Consider the following 18,571-nt stretch of genomic DNA (forward strand, 5'->3'; position numbering starts at 1 on the left):
CTCTTAACAAATCTCCAAAGCAATTACATTCTTGTATCAAAAATCCTTCAGTAGACAGTCAGTGCTATAGTATTAACAATTTCACAAACTTAAAAAAATGAAAATAATTGAAAAATGAAAATTGAAGATACTAAGTCAAAATCGGATTTATATATACATACACACACCTATGCCTACATATGCAGGTTATGACTATATATTCATATACATACACACATGTGTACACATGCATATAGCTTACAACTTTAAATTCATAGACATCGTAGTTATGAATTTCTGGGGACTTTAATATGTACATTATACAACTACACTGAAAAGACTCGGGGCATAAAAAGACATGTTCTGGCTGATTTAGTTGGACCCGGTTAAGAATTTATAATCACTAGCTGTTGATGTTCATTGAGCCGTGCAAGACATCATGCAAGCATTCATAGTCCATTTCAACACAAAATCATAGCTCAAGATGGCTTATATTAAGTGGCATAATTTTGCAGCGAAACAGACTTAGAGTATAGACACAGTCCCCATGCCATCTGTACCACCAACAGCCTCCAGAAGAGGTGTGGGAAGTACTGAATCCGGCAGCCAGATCTGCAAGAGCTTTGCATCTTTCTCCTCTCAACGACTGACCTCAACTCCTTCCGTGCAACTCACTATCACAGACGGTCTCTCCCGAATGCCTGCCCCTCCCAATACTGTTCTTTCATTTTAATTCGGCTTTACCCTTTATCTAGTTGCTACTCTGGAAACATTCTTCAGGAAGTTGACTAAACTACTGGCCCTGTCATGCGTCCTTTCCCTTCTCAAGTCACCTTCTAGGATAAGAGAAATATTGTTTAAAATTGTATCATTATTTTAAGAACACCTTGAGCATTTCATAGCCTCACTACTGAAGTTCTTAAAAGAGTGTGGTAACTCTCACACAAATGCTCTCTAAGCTACAGTTTTAACCAGAAAGATACCATGCAGAGGTGATAAATTCCATCCCAGAAATAAAAATCAATCATGAGTCACTTGGAAAACTTAACTTCTACCAAACACATTACGTTAATTATATGAACTTTTAATTTTTTTTAATATAGGAGTAAAAATCCAACACAATGGTTAACTCAGGGAAAAAAAAGAAAAAAGGCAAACAACCAAAAACCCCAAATCAACACAAAGGAACCCAAGCTCTTCTAAAGAATCTAACCAGAATATTATCCAGGAGAAAGGGAATGATAAGTTTAAGAATTCAACACTCAAATATAAAAAAATAATTATTTTAAATCAATCATAAACATTAGAACTTTGCAATATAGAAACTGGTATGCTTACCTAGCATACGAATGTACAACGCAGTCTGATCAGAGCTGTCATAGGAAATTGCTCCACGTCTCTAAAAAAAACAGTATATTTTATGCAAGTTAGAACCGAATCATTTTTAAATTGAAATGAAAATAAAGTATCACTTGTTCATTTGCAATTTAACTCTCCAAATTAATTTTGGAAATTTGAACATGCGTCTTTCAAATATATATATATATACAGATTTTGTTTTAGTAGGGGACAAAGGACGGACAGGAATTGGTAGTGAAGAGATTATGAAAAACAGGACCAGAGTGTGGGAAAAAATATCCCCCCTAAATTTCTTTCCAGATGCTCCTCAATCATTCCTCACAATAAAAAAGACACAGACCAAGATTAAGCAGACACAAAAAACCAAGCTCCTCATAGCTTTCGAGAATGTAATACTTAAAACAAATACTTGCAGTTCCTGGTTTATTTGCTTATTTACTTTCACCTATGGGGTATTTCCATCTTTCAAAGCTAAAAGTAGTTTTAAAAGAAGTAAAAACTCAAGTGACGCCATTACTGCAATCCTAGGAATTCAACCTATATTCTGCAAGGGCAGGACTTGGCTGCCACATGCTACTTTCATTCCACCCATTACTTTCTGTAGGCAAATCAAGGTACCACTTAAGCAGGATGTAATACTTAAAGGTATTTTAAAGAAAATAAGCAAGTGGTATTTCATATTTGATGATAAAGTCTAAAAGAGTCATCAAGCTATCCGTGCACAACATTGAGATACTCCCATACAGGCTGTATTTCTTACCTACACAAAATATGTATGTTGCATACATATTCAGCTAATGCAATAATAGTTATTAATCCAGGAAGTCTCCTGCAAGTGTGGCGAACTGGTCTTCTAATAGCTAAAAACTGGGGGAATGTTCTCGTAGTTACACAACACTGGCACCATGTAGTCTTCAAAGCTTGGCACGACCTAGCACCCAGCCTTCGCGTTCTGCCTTTACTGTACTTTCACCATCTTCTGCCACTTCCTAGGGCCTTCATTAATGTTATTTCTTAACCCTAGGATCAGAGGATCACCTTCACAATCAGACTTCAATTTTGCCAGTTCACAACATTTGTTCTTTAAGGAAATAAGATTTTTTCTTTTGTGCATGCGTGTTAAAAACTCCTATGACCTTTCCGTGTCCACCACACTTATTTATACTGAGGACATTTAAGTCCTGGGTGCCACAAAGGGTTATCATACCCCTTTGAGAACTTCACCTCCAGGTTGGCTTTTATCTGAACGCAGTCACCCATTTTTTCCTCTGTGTAGCAGGAACAACGCTACACCAGGGATAAACAACAACGTGAAAACGCACAAGTTCAAAAGATGGGAAACCAGACCATGTTAGGAAACAGGACAGAAAAACAGATGTTGGACATTGAGAAGAATTCTAAAAGAAAGAAAAAGAGATAAAGAAACAAATTACTTGCAAGGGGGATAAAAGGCAAAATTGCTTATAAACATCTATCTACAGAGCAAATGAACGTACACAAAGAATGACTAGAGATTAATAACCTCTATCAGCATGATTTGTACAACTGATGTGTTGACTCCAAACCCAGAAGTTACACTTAATTGTTTTAATATTTTTCATGTTAAAACATGAAAAAACCTTACACTTGAAGTCAGAAAAGTTTTTCCAAAGGTAAGCTTAATATTTTATTACAGAAATGACCAAAGAGCTAGCTCCAAATGGGGTCCAATTATAGTAGCTGTTGTAAAGACTACAAGGAAGAACTCCCTGTACAGCACTTTTATGTTGTCTTAGCTTTTGTTCTTTATTTCCTTGGAAGATCATAAACCATGCAAATAATCCTTCCCTTGAAATATGTTTGTACAGCATTTCTCACAGCAATGTGCCTGTCCTGATGGGAAAGGCAGCAATGCATGTCATCAGCTAGAAAATGATGCCGATTTCCCACTAACATTTCCAAATATCTTCATATAACCTACCTTTGAATTTCAGCAAATCTCAGCTGAATATATTTTCAGTAGCCTAGAACATTTCATATCACTGACTAGGCACAATCAGTGATGTAATTTAGTGCTAACTTGCACCTGTCTATCACAGATTTCTGGACATGTCCAGTACAGTTCTGTAATCTAATACAGCAGAAAGCTAAGCACACATGCAGCTAGAAGAACCATGCCGAAATGGAGCATTAGCCTCTGAGAACGAAAACAATATGCAAAAGTTTACTGAAAAATCAAAGCTTTTGATATGTTGATTCTAAAATATTACTTGCTCTCTAAAATCTAAAATATTATTTGCTAGATAAAGTAGTACATCCATGTATGATATCAAACACAGCACATTTTTAAAAACATAAAGCAATTACACAAACAAGTCATTTTGTTCTGCAAGGACTCTGAAAGATCCTGTAGGAATCTTTGAACAATCAAATCCTTTTAAAATTACCTTTCAAAGTTTAGTTTCCTAAGGAAAAAGAGACAATTTATTGTGTAAACCTTACTAATAATACTTCAAAAGTAGAAGGACAACTTCAGCTAATTTTGCTAAAAGGGTAGAGGTCCTAAACATACTTCATTCATTGAAATTTGTTAAATAAAATAGATAAGAGGAAAACACTTATTAGCAAGTTCCACCAAGGAACAGATATAGGGTGGGTGATGAGTGGTCAGACCTCGTACCTTTAGCCGTGGCAAGTAAGTGAGGCACAGATAGTTAGGAGCACTGTGGTGGACAGAGACAGAGGAGGGAGCTAACGGTACAGAGGTTTTTAGTAACTTGTGACAGGCAGGTAAATTAAATATTATTACGCTCATCCAGCCATGGACTGCTTTGGTCAGCTCACGCTCCGAATAGGTAACAGACTACGTACCGCAGGTTGAGGTATATCTATCACCTATTTTCCCACTTCAAATAATACTGTCAACGTATTTGTTATACTACCCCCTATACTACTCCAGAAAAATGCAAGAAAAAGGAAAAAAAAAAAAGAGAAGTAATTTAATCCACCCTGCCTGTGGTACTTTAAGATACTCTGCCCAGATTCCACTTTTTAAATCCAGCAAACAAAGACCAGACTTAATGCATCAGCTTCTACTGAGATGTGAACTTTCACGTGCAGCAAATTTGTAAGTGGAAAGGCAAATACAACTTGAAGAGCTAAAGTTTCTGTAAAGCACTGAACAGTTCAAACAATTTAATCACCAGCATTCTACCCTTGATGACCACCAAAAATGCCTCCTCCGTCATTGCTAATCAAAGGCCCACTCTCTGTAGCCTACACCAAGACATCAAGACTACAATTCCACTAGAAGTTTACCTTACTTACACAGTTGAGATGACTGCAGCATACACTGTATCCGCCTACTTACAAACCTTGGCTAAAAACTTCATGGACAGAGCTTGACTTCTGCCACTTCAAAATATCACATTATTGTTAATATTAACTCATTTAAGCATAAAAAATTATTTCTAGATCTCTTTGGTCTACCTGAAGCTTTGTACCTGTTAACACCCTAAAGCATATTGAACTCCTTGACCCTCTGTACAAATCTCAAACAAATAAGCAGCATGCCAATGGTGCTTATTGTTATCAACAATTACTAGCGCTCAAACTGAAGGCAATGTGTTTAGGCGGGTTCGCTTTTCAAGCACGAGGACAACTTGGTCCGGTGGGAATATCTGCTGGACTCCAAGTAATTCAACAAATTCCTCAAATGCTTAGGTGAGGTTAACCACTCCGCTCCTTTCCAGACATGAGCACAGCCATCTGAACTGGGTGGGCTGTTTTGCTTCAGCAGTGAAGACAGACATCAGAAAGATGACTGGGAAGGGTTATTTACACCAGACTTCGACTTTGAAAACTTCACCTGAAACTTCAGTGTGGTATTAGAGTGTCATTTATTCTTCCAAAGGGCAATACAGTAAGAAAAGCTTTCATTTCTCCTCTCTTTATGGAAAGCGAATGGAATAAGTTCAAATTGAAGTGGAAGATCCATTAATCCTTTAAGAACAACAATACAAGGACTCCACAAAAATAGGTGAAGGGAGCATCTAGCAAAAGATAGATTTAAGTCAGATCTTTCTGAAAATCCCTTCACAAGAGTACAGAAAGTTATTACAGGCCATGCAACAGGAATGACATGCCAAAATAGCACACAGATATATCTTCAAAGGGAAACCGCTTCAGTGATGCTAGGGAGTACAGCATACGCATGTAACACTTGGAAACAGAGCACCTGCTGCTGTTTGTGCCAAACAGAAACGTTTCCATTGATGTATCAGTTTTATCACAAGGACTTCCCAATCCAGTTCAGAGCAGAGCACCAGCATACTGTTGGGCACTTAATTTCGGCAAACGCCAGCTAGGCAGCTTTCAGACTGTCAAGCGAAAACAACTGCTGGTCTCATTCTGTAACAGCAGAAAGAAACTGATGGAGCTGCCAGCCTTCAAAATTCAGTACCCCCCATCAGAAAGAACCATCTATGCCTTTTGATGGAGTGCCTAACCCTCACTTTGCAACTTGGTTATTTATTCAAGAAGCCAGGAAAGAAAAGCCAGAGGACAGCAACGCAGCTAGTCAGGTATTTTCCCCTGCTTGGCTTCTCTGCCCAAGTTATTTGCCCAGCAATCAGGGGGCTGTTTTCAGAAAGAGAAATTGAGAACAAGTTTGGAGAAGTTGTTATATCATGGGAACTGCAATTTGCTGGTTACACTGCCTCAAATATACATGCTTGGAAACAATAAGATTCTAAGACAGTTTATCAACTAAAAGTCCCTAGAATGACAAACTAGTTAGACCAGATTTCTCCAACTATTATTGGATTTCAAAAGCAATACTGTCATTTATTATAATTCTTAGAATGATTTCATTAATTAATAACATAAGATCCACAGTTTTCCACAAGATAACACCAAGATTTTACCCTGGAAAAGCCTTTTACCTTTAAAGCCCTGGAAAATGTTCTTTTAAAGCACTTAAGTAACTGTCCTTGAACTCAGACAAGCCACTGCAAAACAGCCCTACCATTATTTTCTAAATATTTCACTGGAGTTCAAAGCACTATTTTGAAAGTTTATCAAACCAGTGATAAGAAAATGCATTTAATTTCAGAAAGTCAATCAGCAATAAGAGTAAGACACACACACCCCCTTCAAATATCTGAGTCTTGCAATTTTACTATTTTCTTCCATATAAAGCTATTTCAAATGATCATCTCCCAAGACAGATGGCAATCATTTATAAACTTAGCTATTGGTTGAATGATAGTTATCAACATTATTGGTAACTACATCTAACAAGCATCTGTAAGGTTTTTTTCTCTCATACAACTTAGATGTATATCATGTGGCATCCTAAAATTTACCCAAGGTTTTATCAACAAAAACTTTAACAAAAATATACAAAACAAAAGCTTGAAAATTGATCAGAAAAGAAAGCATAGTCAAAAAAAGCATAAGTGATTGACTTAAGTGAGGACAGAAACACACAGGGGTATTACCTTTAGAAATCAAATCAGAATGGCAGAAGGACTCAAAACCAACAGCAAAATAGGATAATTCGACGAACACCAAAAAAAATTCTTTAAAAGAAACAACCATTAGCACATTTTAGAACAGAACCATAAATAGCAGAGGTTTTTATGCTTAACTGTATTATGTCAGCTACCTGGAATTCCTCTTTTTCCCTCCTTAACAGGATCTTTGACCAAACTGAATAAGACATAATCCTTAAGCAGGCTTTTTATGTCAAGTTTCAGAAAACCAGCCATTCAACAGTATACCAGTAAAATGGAGATAACTTACTAGGCTAGCACACTGGCTGTAAAACTTTGGCATTTAGAATCTGCCTTCAGTCACAAGTGAACAACCATTAGGGTATCCTGGTCTTTTTCTTGATGTGATGGAAGTTATCACAAGTGCTAGCAACTAGGCTGACCGTTTTTGCTTTTAGTAAATTTAGAACTGTGTTATTGGCAATGACTGAAGAGTACAGCCACGGATACCTGGCAAAGCTTTTTTTCACAACAAATTCAAATTCATGTTTGTTCAGGTTCTCCTGTTAATTGTACAAAAATGACAAAATTGTGTTATTAATAAAAGAATCATAGAATCTATCTATATATGAATGCATGAACTCTGATTTTTTTTTTTTCAGCTTCCCTCATTCTCTCCAATGATTCTGGCCCTCCTTCACAATCCTAAACTTAAATTTATTCCTCTTTTTGGAATTAATTCCAGGTTAGGCAGCAAGCTATGCTGAGAAGAGCCTGGTCTCATCTCCAGGCACTAATCCCACCTACATTTACTACCACAAAATACACTATGGAGACACTTAGGTCCTTTAGAATGAGAGGATAGGAACTCCTAATTTTGTCTAGCACAAGCATCTCAAATGGAAAGGCTACAAAGCAAAGTAGCCGGTATTTCACCTAAGCAAACAAAACTGGTATATCCACTCCTGTAACCCTGAAATCAACAATACAAAAAGGATATCCTGTCCAGGAAGCAAAACACACTAATTTGTATTATTCTCACTATGTTTAAAATTGTTTTTCCTTATTTTCATAAAGCCTTTAAAGTGTTATAAAATTGAAGATCTGTTAGTAAAGGAGACAAGCAAACCCCTGCCATTCAGAAGCCATTTCAGATCCCTTTTCCCCGTCTCCTAACTGGCACTGCTACAAACACACTCTTCCCACTTCAAGGCAGGCAAAAGTCAAGCGCTACAAAATCATGTATGAACACTTAAGAAACACAAACTTAAATGACGAATGATGTGTTTCCAAAACAGATTAGATTTAAAAAAGAGAAATAAGTACTCGTGAAGTTCTTAATGACTTGTTTTCTCTCAGGCTACTTATAAACCCAGTTAGCCAAAACAGAATAATAAAATGGCCTACCTTAGAAGTAATCCATTTGATAAGGATCAGAGCTAAACACCAGATCAATGCAATTCCCATTGGATCACCCCGAAGACCTGAAGCATAATCTCCTCCCTGATCCCCGCCAGCGCTGGAAGCCGTGTGAGGGTTGAAGAGCCCGAGAAGTAGCGCGCCGTGGTAAGGCAGAAGGCAGGCAGGCGCTGCCTGCACCGCCGACAGCTGCGCGAAGGCTGCAGTCACCTGACAGCCCAGCAATTTGCTCCGCGTGAGCGGCGCTGCCCTGTACGTCTCGCTGCCAACTCCGTACTCAACCAGAGGACACGGCAAATACTCGAACCATACTAAACCCTACAGAAATGCTAAAGGAAATGAAAAACCATGATTACGTGTTCTATAGCGCATATTTTAACACAGCAAAGCTTGCTAGACTACAGGATCAAATCCAGTACTCAAAGCACCGGAGCTAATTCAGAATACTGCCTTGCCTTTAAATGCTATGAAGAGCCTCTTTCCAACAGATTTCACCATATCCGATATTCACACGTTCCTTTTATCTCTGCCACCTGGAGAACTGCTATGAACTGAACTTCAAAACATATTTCAAGCTTGCTTTTATAGCAACTTACTATAAATAATGTTGATGAAAGAAAGTTAATGCACTGAATGCATGCAATCACTGAAACCAATCATGGTACTCTAATGTCTTCTTTTGTCTCCAATGTCCACTAAATACCAAGCCAACCTTCATACTACCTTTCTAGCCACACATACTCATGCCTGAACTGGCATGTTGCTTCAGCTTATTGCTCCAAGGGTTGAACTTGCCTACAATCCCCCTCACCCCCCCGGCACTTTCCAGGGTTGGAAAGCAGACTAACCTCCTCTAACAGTACTGATTACACAGCCAAGAGGTCCTATATACTTGGTGAGGCTTTGAGATTCATTTTAATTTTTGTCATTTTAAGCTGACAAAAAAGTGTTTCATTTCAGAAATGCAAAGAAATCTCAAATAGTTTGGAAAAAAGCAGCTATGGAAGGAAAAAAAGAACAGAGTGCGGTATATTGAGGATTTTAAAAGGATGAAGTTGAATAACTGAAAGGGAAATTATATGAAGATTCTGCTCTTCCTATAATTATTTTTTTATTATAAGAAGATCATATTGCAAATGCCAATATGTGCACAAAATACAAAAGTTAGCACAGATTACCAAAGGAGTAACTTTAGCACTGAGAAATTAATTTCCTCCTATCCACAGGAAAAGGGGACACATGCCACAGTGGATGTTTACTGAATGAAGGAGAAGACACCTATCTTCTGCTGTCTCCCTTCCCCATGCCCCTGAAAACCAGTCAGATCAAAACCATAGGCAAGAACATTCAAAATGGACCTTCTGGTACCTCACTTAATGAATACAGCGCTTATCTAAAGGTCTGTCAAGTTCCACCCAAAATACAAACTGTCACGGAGGTAGATTTAAAAATGTTACCATCTCCAAACACTTGACAAGGTTAAGACACCCTGACAATTAGTCATCACCAGTCTGATGTAACTTTAAAAAATAAAAAAACCCACACACACAATAAATGGCATTAGGCTATATGTGCATTAGCAATTTGGCACAACTGGAGCAGATCAAAACACAGCTGCTGCTGAGGTCTTTACACCTATACTATATGAAGCTCAGGAGGTTTTTTTGCAGGCCACATTTACTCAAACTTCCTGAACCAGACCCTACCACAGGAGGTTCAAAGCTACCAAAAATGACCGATAACTGGCCAAACCTCTACGACCCTATCAAGGATTAGAGTACATTTGGCACAAGGAGTGGAATTGGCTTAGTTTCTTTTGAAAGGAGCCTAGTTAGCACATACTGAAACCACTCTGGAAAACAAACAAATTGGCATGATAAACAGGGACAATGAGGCGATTTGCTTCAAGACTGAACTCTCCTCCAAATAAAGCTCTAACACAAATAACCTTACACTCTTTGAAAGATCAAGCATTTCTCTGTCACCACTATTTTCAATCCCTGATCAATCTCCTCTGTTTTCCTGTCACAAAACACATGAAGACTTCTTGGAATGTGTGGATGGCCTTATCCCTAGTGCATGGAGCAAGCCTTTCTTCCACCGATATCGGAAACACAACGTTATGTTAGAAAACATCATGATACAAAGTAATCACCCTTTCCTCTTTTGTCTTCCAATAGTAAGTGGTTTAATTAATTAGCCCCCTCTTACTTAAAGTTTTTCTTAAAACTATTGTCTCATGCATGAGTTTAATACCAGAACACAGAAATAAAAATATTTGCCCATCTGTTAAGCACCACTACAGCATTATTTGTTTTAACTATGGCTTAGAAATAGAAAGACTGTTTCAGAAATAGGATTCTGAATTTGGAGACAGAGGAAGACCAAAAAGTGCACTGGTTTGTGTGAGAAGTATAAGAAATCAACAAAGAAGCTAAACTGTTTCTTTTGGGGAAAGTACTGCTTTGAATAACCCCATTAACAATTCTAAGGTGAAGGTGAAATAAATGATGTTTTACAAGTATATGAAATAAATTAGTCAATGTCATTAACAAGTATGGTAAATCCTCAGGTACAAGACTACATAAAAATAAGATAGTACTAAATTCCCTCTGTGATAACATACTACCTGTTATACTACCTAAGTTCTGGGAGTGCAATCAGTCACCCTTGGACTGTGGACATCATCATCGGTCTCAGCTTCATCTTGAAACGAAGGAGCACACCAGAAAGAACAGCTATCATACATTGCATTTTTTTGTCTTTTAAAAATTATGGAAATTCCTAAGGCTGTTTCATTTTTTCTTCTTTTTTCCCCTGCTTTTTAACAGATTCTTTTTCAGTTTTTCTAAAATTCATTTTCTCAATGCATGCAGAGATACCATGTTTGATAAGGCAAGATTGCCAGTACTTAACACTCAAATATAGCATACAAGTCATTATCTAGTTCCTCTGTCCTTACCGTCAGCTCAAGCTTACAAGTGCAATTGCTGTCTCTTACCATTTCCAAACAAAGAAACATAAATATCCCAATGACTTCAATGTAAACTTAATGATATACAGCACTGTAGATGCATCTAAGCAGTCAAACGCTGTTTTGCTACAGTTTTTGCATTTGCTGAGTAAACTTTCTGTGTAATTCTTTATAAGACAAGAATTCATTATCAATACAGCAGAAAGCACCTGGGGTCTTGCAACAAACAGTTGTTACAACGATTCCACTACGGAATTTGCTAAAGATACCAGTTTGCTCTCATTGTGAAGCTGGCATCACATGAGACCAGCTCCTACCGATTCAAAGTAGCTCTCCATTAATATGCCCTGGTGATTTGCAAGGATCCAATTATTTCCATATACACTCCTAGAGATCTGCACGGGTCCACATGGAAACCCATTATTTCCTATTAGCGTACTCTGTTATTTGAAGTACCAAGTACAGGATCGCAGTTTTAATTGTGTATTTCTAAATACCCATCTGTTCCAAGCCTTTTCTCTCTTTTTTTTTTTTAAATACATTTCAGCAGTCCTGAAGAATGACTCAGTGTTGCCTTACAAACCTCAGTAACTACTATATGTACAGAAGCATCATTAAATGCTCCCCCCAAAAAAACATTTCAGTAACACCTACAGGAAATCCACAGTTGAAGCAACAGCACCATATTTCACAGACATTATTGGGTCTCATATGGTGCTCCTGTTTAAATGCAGCAGGGCTTCACAGATTTCCATCACCACATGAGTTTTTATGCAGAAGTTTGAGGCCCGTTGCTAATCTCTCCTACTTGCCAGAATGACCTGATTTCACATGCATGCACTTGTACACCTGGCCCAGAAATCAGATGTCCATGGAGTCTCCTTTGCCCTTCAAACACCCCCTTCCAGAACAGTGGCTGTGGCACACTGATTTCTAGGATACACTCCCGACTGGCATATTACTTGTTATGGACCAGTCAGGGAACTTAACCATATTTATATTAACAGCACGTAAAGACAGCAGAGGAATAAGCTTATCGTTTACCAATGCATCCACACGTAGTGGGGGAAAAGAAGAAAAAAACAAAAAAAACCCCAACCACACAGCTCTCAACTAATTTCCATCTTTTCTTCACTTTTCTCCCTGCTTCATTATCTATCATGTGTGATCTCTCTCTTCAGCAGACTTCACTAACAAAGAATAATTAAATGGTACTCTGAGACATATTCTTGTAACAAATGTGGGTAGGTATTGCTGCAGCCCAACCCAACCACTAAACACTGCACTCAAGGAAAAAATAAGAGGAAAATATGCCATTATTTTTACAGATAATGAGAGCAGACCTTTTAGAATTTCACAATGTATACACAATGAGCAACTTTTACAAATGCTACTTCTGCTTATGTCTTAATTTAAAATGTTATCCAACCACTTTACTTTCAATTCAGCTTCTTACTTAAAAGATTTGCCATGTTAACCTATGTTGCAACTAGGTACAAGATTCCAACTATTCTAGCTGCTTATTAATAAAATCATAGAATCATAGAACCTTTTAGGCTGGAAAAGACCTTTAAGATCAGAGTCCAACCATAAACCTAACACTGCCAAGTCCACCACTAAACCATGTCCCTAAGTGCCACATCTACATGTCTTTTAAATACCTCCAGGGATGATAACTCAACCACATAAAGCTACATATCAGCTAGTAAGCAATAAGCAAACATGAAAAATTAAAGAAAGTTAGCAAAATTCACCTTCATTACCACATATAAATCATCATTGCTACCAAACTCATTGCAACTAAACTCAAAAGGCTGGTTGACCTTAAACCAAGGGCTTAGAACTCCAGAACATGAACTTCCAAAGCCAAGGACGGCTACAGATCCAGAAGACAGAATATAGCAATTTCCTTAAAGACCACTTTTCATTATTAGAAATCTTTCATTTCAGTCTTCAATAAGATAGAAAAAGAAGGAACCCTGCCTTAGAAAAGAAACGATCCACTATCAATAAATGAAGGGAAGCCAACAACCTACATTTCCATACCACCACTCATTCATCAGCTACTCTAACGTAGCAATAGAAAACTATCAGGATAATCCTATGCGCACTGAATTTCCAAAAGGCATAAGACACACTCCGTGTTTTATAAACAAATCACATAAATCTTTGCCAAAGCAAGCGCGTTAATAAACATTGCATTTTTCTGATGGCTGTTTTCAACCTTTCATCTTATTTGCTCAACATCATGCTTATGCAGCTTAATAGAAATGGCCATGTAACACTGAAAAAGTGATTCAGCAAAAAAGCACATATCTTAGTTGAGGGGTGGATAAGAATGCATTTTTAATTTCCTTGCATAGATTAAACATCTAGAAACAGATTACTTCTTTCTAACATGCTGCTTTTGCAATACAAATTAGAATACTCTCAGTGCCTCTGTCATATCATGAACTTCAGTTAACCTTCTGGTGATTTGTTTTACCTAACATAGTAAATTTCAGAGTTTCTACAAAGAACATGCCATTACACATTTAAAGGATCTAAACCGGATCATTTGTCACTGTGCCTGTTTGTACCATATAACCCTTGTTGTTATGAAAACATATCTAGCCAAAGAACTAAAGTTCTACAATACAGTATTCTTTCTCAATTCTTTTCAGACACCGATTTTCTGAGGCTGCTTACTTACTATTGCATTTTAGGGCTTTGTTTAAATCCACAGAACTTAGATTTCTGCTTCTCTCCAGAGAAGAGATGTTGGCAAGAAGCTATACTCCACTTTTACCAAATCCTCTTTAAAGAAACAAAAAAAGTATTTAAAAGTTAAGATGACAGTCTACACACACATTTATGTCGTGTTATTTAGGAAATATTTATTTTTCAATTGTCTGTTGGACGTAGTGAGGCTCATTACCTTGGACAGAAAACAGTTTTAGCATGGTTGTACAGATGCTCATCCAGGGCTGGTCTACATCAGCTGGTATCTGTCCACACCTGTTTGCAGATAGTGTCATCTGCTCAGTCACAAAGGGTGTGTGGCACAGCAAGAAACTGGACCAGTTTTAGAGTTCAATACGAATGCCTTCACCCGTGATTTTGAAGAGTTAAAAAATGGTACCATTGTTACAAGACAAAGCACCATCAGGGCCTCAGACTGCAATCCATTCAGTAAAGATAGACTGTTCTGAAGGCGAGATGCAAGAAGTTGAGTTTTAGCTGTTCTGAGTTAACGTGTTTCACTATTAAACACACCTTCAACAAAGACTGAATGGTATCTGGGAAGCAAATAAAGAGTAATTCCAATTCCCACATACTTCACATATTGCAAGTAACCTGGCTATGTAAGTGAAAACGGATGAACAGTAATGTGTGACAAGAAAAGCTACCAATGTTTTAGACTTTGCAATAAAACATTTACATTCTATTTCTAAAGCATATCCTTTGAACAGTGAAAGACTGTCTTACCGTCTGTCTTATATTTAACTGGAAACCTAAATAAAAAACGTTGAGGTTACAATCTCACAGAAAGACAACATCACAAAATTGTCAACACATCACAACACCAGAAAAGGCAATTACAGAAATTTAAGTCACAGTAGTTGCATCTTATAATTCTTCATAAATTACCTACAGAAGACACACAGGACACAAGAAGCTTGTCGTCTAAATTCAAGGCTTTCACTTTTTTCCTTGGAGAGCAGCTTCTCCAATAACTTTTATTCTTATATGAACACTAGCAGCTCACCTCTGCAGCTTCACAGCTCCTAGAAGTGTGTGTGTGGAAAGGGGCAGCACAGGAAGCAACTGGGGCCTCCTCAAGCAGCAGCTGCATGTATGAATTTCCACAGATGTGTCTGTCTAGCTCATGAACCCAAAGAAGACAGCCACGCAGTGCAGTGAACGGAGGCTAAAAGGCATGGGGGCAGGATATAACATGAGCTGCTCCTTTTGCCTTGCTCCCTGGCTTCTCTCTCATTCAGAGATGAAAAGCAATCAGCAATTAATAGATTGAATCAAAAAAACTAAGAGCTTCTATTTGGCTCCTGAGTGATGGGTAATCTCCCATAACTATGAGGGCTCACCTCCCTCTCAGCCTCAGAAACATCTGCCTGCCAGGTTCTTGACTAGCAAGTTTTCACTACTCAAGCAGTGCTAAAAGATACTTTTAACCCCTGATACACATTTCAATTCACTTTTTAGGAAGTATTTAAAGAGTAGTTTACACAAAATTAAAATATTGACATCTATTGGGACTCCCCAGGCAACATAGCTTCCATTTATTATAAGCAGGTATTTATGCAAGAATTTTAGATATAATTTTCAAATTTTATTTTAAAAAAATTTAAGAGTTCCCACAGAAAAAACACATCTCAGCATTTCTCCAGGCACACAGGCATATGCTAAGGATCCAAAAATATGCTAAACATTAAAAAGACGGTAATAAAATCACCTTTGTTTCTGGTTCCTTGCTAGCTATCACACAAAAACATGAAAATATTATGTTGTCAAAAAAGATTAAGTTTCAAGGGGAAAGCTGGAAGTTTCACATTAATAAATTAAGCAGATATGGCAACAGAACATCTGAAATAAATCAAGCCTAGCTTTTATTTTCCTATTCTGTGATCATTTCCATTAAAATAACTGAATGACTACACAGGACAAACACTGAAATGGTTACACCATCTGCTGTCAAATCCACAAATCAATATAGTATCTTATTTATAATATGATGGCATTACAAATGAAAATAATAATTAACTTAAATAGTCATTGCAGAGTTTATAAAGATTAAAGAGATTCAAAGAAAAATCAGATTGGCCATGCCCAAGCATATCACAAAAAAGCAAAGCACATAGCTAAGCAGCAACACATAGTACCTGAAATATAAAAAAAGGTTAAGAGAAGTTACATTGGCCAACTACATTCAACTCCTTTCACCTCAAAAATCTAACAGTTTAAGCTTTATAAAAAAAAACCAACCCCAAACATTAGCAGAATTACAGTTTTTGCCACAATGTTCTTTCTGGACAAAATTCATCTGGAGACTCATCTGCACTAAACACTTATTTCAGAACTTGCTTATGCACCATACCCAAAAATGCTTGTAGTCTCCCATGCATTTTCCCAAGAACTAATTAAAGCTACACCCATTACAGTTAAGCTGACCAATTTCAACTGAACTGGTTACGCAGACTAGTTTCAGCTGAACTACTTAAACTTAGAAAGTCTCTAATGAGACAGTAAGCTGAAAACCCTAACCTTCCAAATGCCACAGTTAACACCTGCAATTGCAACACCTTCCCTCACTTTCCAGGCTGCAATATATTATTGCCAGCTTCCCACCTTTTATTTTATTGAGTTACCGACACAACCCTGTCTTACATACTTCCAAATTCTCCTTCTCTGACCTGCAGCAGATGCAAATTTCTCATAGTGAATGTTTTAAAAACTTGCTAATAAAGTTTAATAAAGGTATTTTCATGCAAAACTGATATTTTATAGACATTTACACATTTGTAAAACATGTAGTTATTGACTCCATTAATATTCGGTTAGCATGTGGGTGCCAGCAATCCATGCATCCAAAGACTTTTCATCAAAAACTTAATATACTTATTTCAGTATCTCACCCACTATAGATAAAGCTGACCCAGTAACAGAGAGAGCTTTTCAGTAGTGCTGTGGCTTATGTCTGCAGGTGTTAAACTGAAAAAGACTACTGTGTTTGAGACTGAAATACACTGAAAAGGTTTAGCTTTCTATTACAGAGATGTCAGCATAAGATATTTTTTCTTGGATACAAAGAAAGAGGTTTTATTTTTTAAAAAAAATACATCAGTACTAAGAAAGACATAGCTGAAAAAGGAACAGAAGAATTACAAGCTCAAAACTAATACAAAAAAAATTCCCAGGCAAAAAAAAATCCATGATTGCAATCTCCTGTTAGGGGGAGGCATGGAAGGAGGTATGGAAACAGGCATATAAAGAAAGTGTTCTATTAATAGATTAATACATTTTTGATACACTTCACAGCTGACACATTGACATAGAAAAAAGGTGGAAAGCTAGTAGAAAAAAGTTTAGGGATTTCTTTAACTACAACTAATATCCTTCTGCAGCCTTCTCAAAAATACAATCCTCCTCATTATTCAACCTGAAAGTGCATTTTATCACATTTACAACATTTTGTGACCTCGTACAATTAAAAACCACTTTCAAGTAATTTTTCTTACAGGGATTTCACAGCAGTATACCTCTGAACTTAATAATCCATTTTTGAAGGTAACCATTTTTGATGCTACTTTCATTGTCAAGCTTTAACATTACACAGAAATTTAAGTTAATAATCTAGCATTAAAAAGTTATTTCAATAGGATTTAAAAGATTTACATTTGTAAAATTAAGTTCCATTTCCATTTTACTTAGTTATCCTGCAGGGATACTGAAAAAAAGCCATACAATTGTTATATTGTTTCTTAAAGAAGCAAGAATTGTAGCAGTACCAACAAGAATGTTTATCTCTGAAGCTCCTTGCCACCCACTGGACACCTGTCAGTCTTGGCACTGGCCTTTATGTGCCCATGTAAAGAAGATTTTGCATGGCATAGCCCTCTCTTGACCAAATTAGGCTAACCTCATCTGCATTGACATCAGTGCCTATAATTTTGGAATCTCATCGACAGAAATAGCTTTATCACAGGGCCCAGCATACAAATTAAGCATCTGTATAGGGCGTGCTGAACTTGTGGAAGTGATGAAAAGCTGTAGTGGAAAAATCTTAGCATACGCTTTGAAGCTATATCTAATTAAGGCAACAGTTAGCTACTATGGGTGAATTTATCATTTGAAGTCTTGGGTTTAGTCCGCTTGCAGTATTCTCTGTTTGCACACAAGCTGGCGTTAAAACCTTTCATTTTCACTGAGAACCGTGAACAGTAGTTCAGCTTAGTACATTTGAAAGCATTTAGTATTTCAGGTATATAGAAATCATACAAGTTTTTATTACCAGATCCCAGTTTTGCCTTCAAATTCAGTGTCACTATCATCCCGTTGTTCTGTGAGAAGCCATTTCAGCTTGCTACAGGATTATATCCAGTACTAAATTTGTGCTGTCTATGCGCAACAAACTAAGAACACTAAGACACAATTAATTTCATTAATATTACATGACTTAGGCAGTAAAGTGAAAGTCTAGTATATAGGATCATAATTTCCTTATGAATGTAGTGATCTAATTTTATAGAGGGACTTTTGGAAAGATGCAGAATGGCAGAACAATTAAGCTACATAATCAACCTCCGAAACACATTCGGAAAATGAGGGAAGAGAAAGAGGAGTAACTTGCATGACTGTAGCATAATTC

General features: G+C 37.1%; 1 protein-coding gene across 7 annotated transcripts in view; it reads right to left on the bottom strand.

Moving 5' to 3' along the window:
• PDE7A (phosphodiesterase 7A) overlaps positions 1–18,571 on the bottom strand; it is a 78,769-nt gene that overhangs the window by 35,999 nt on the left and 24,199 nt on the right. For 4 of the 7 annotated variants that reach the window (XM_075494741.1, XM_075494737.1, XM_075494739.1 and 1 more), the window contains exon 2: positions 1,318–1,378. In XM_075494741.1, coding sequence (XP_075350856.1) covers positions 1,318–1,378 — 61 coding nt within the window. Of the gene's footprint in view, positions 1–1,317; positions 1,379–8,219; positions 8,380–18,571 lie in introns of those variants that run through there. The other 3 variants (XM_075494740.1, XM_075494738.1, XM_075494736.1) reach the window with 2 other exon arrangements.

This window comes from Mycteria americana, chromosome 2, assembly GCF_035582795.1.
Source record: "Mycteria americana isolate JAX WOST 10 ecotype Jacksonville Zoo and Gardens chromosome 2, USCA_MyAme_1.0, whole genome shotgun sequence".
Taxonomy (NCBI): Eukaryota; Metazoa; Chordata; class Aves; order Ciconiiformes; family Ciconiidae; genus Mycteria; species Mycteria americana.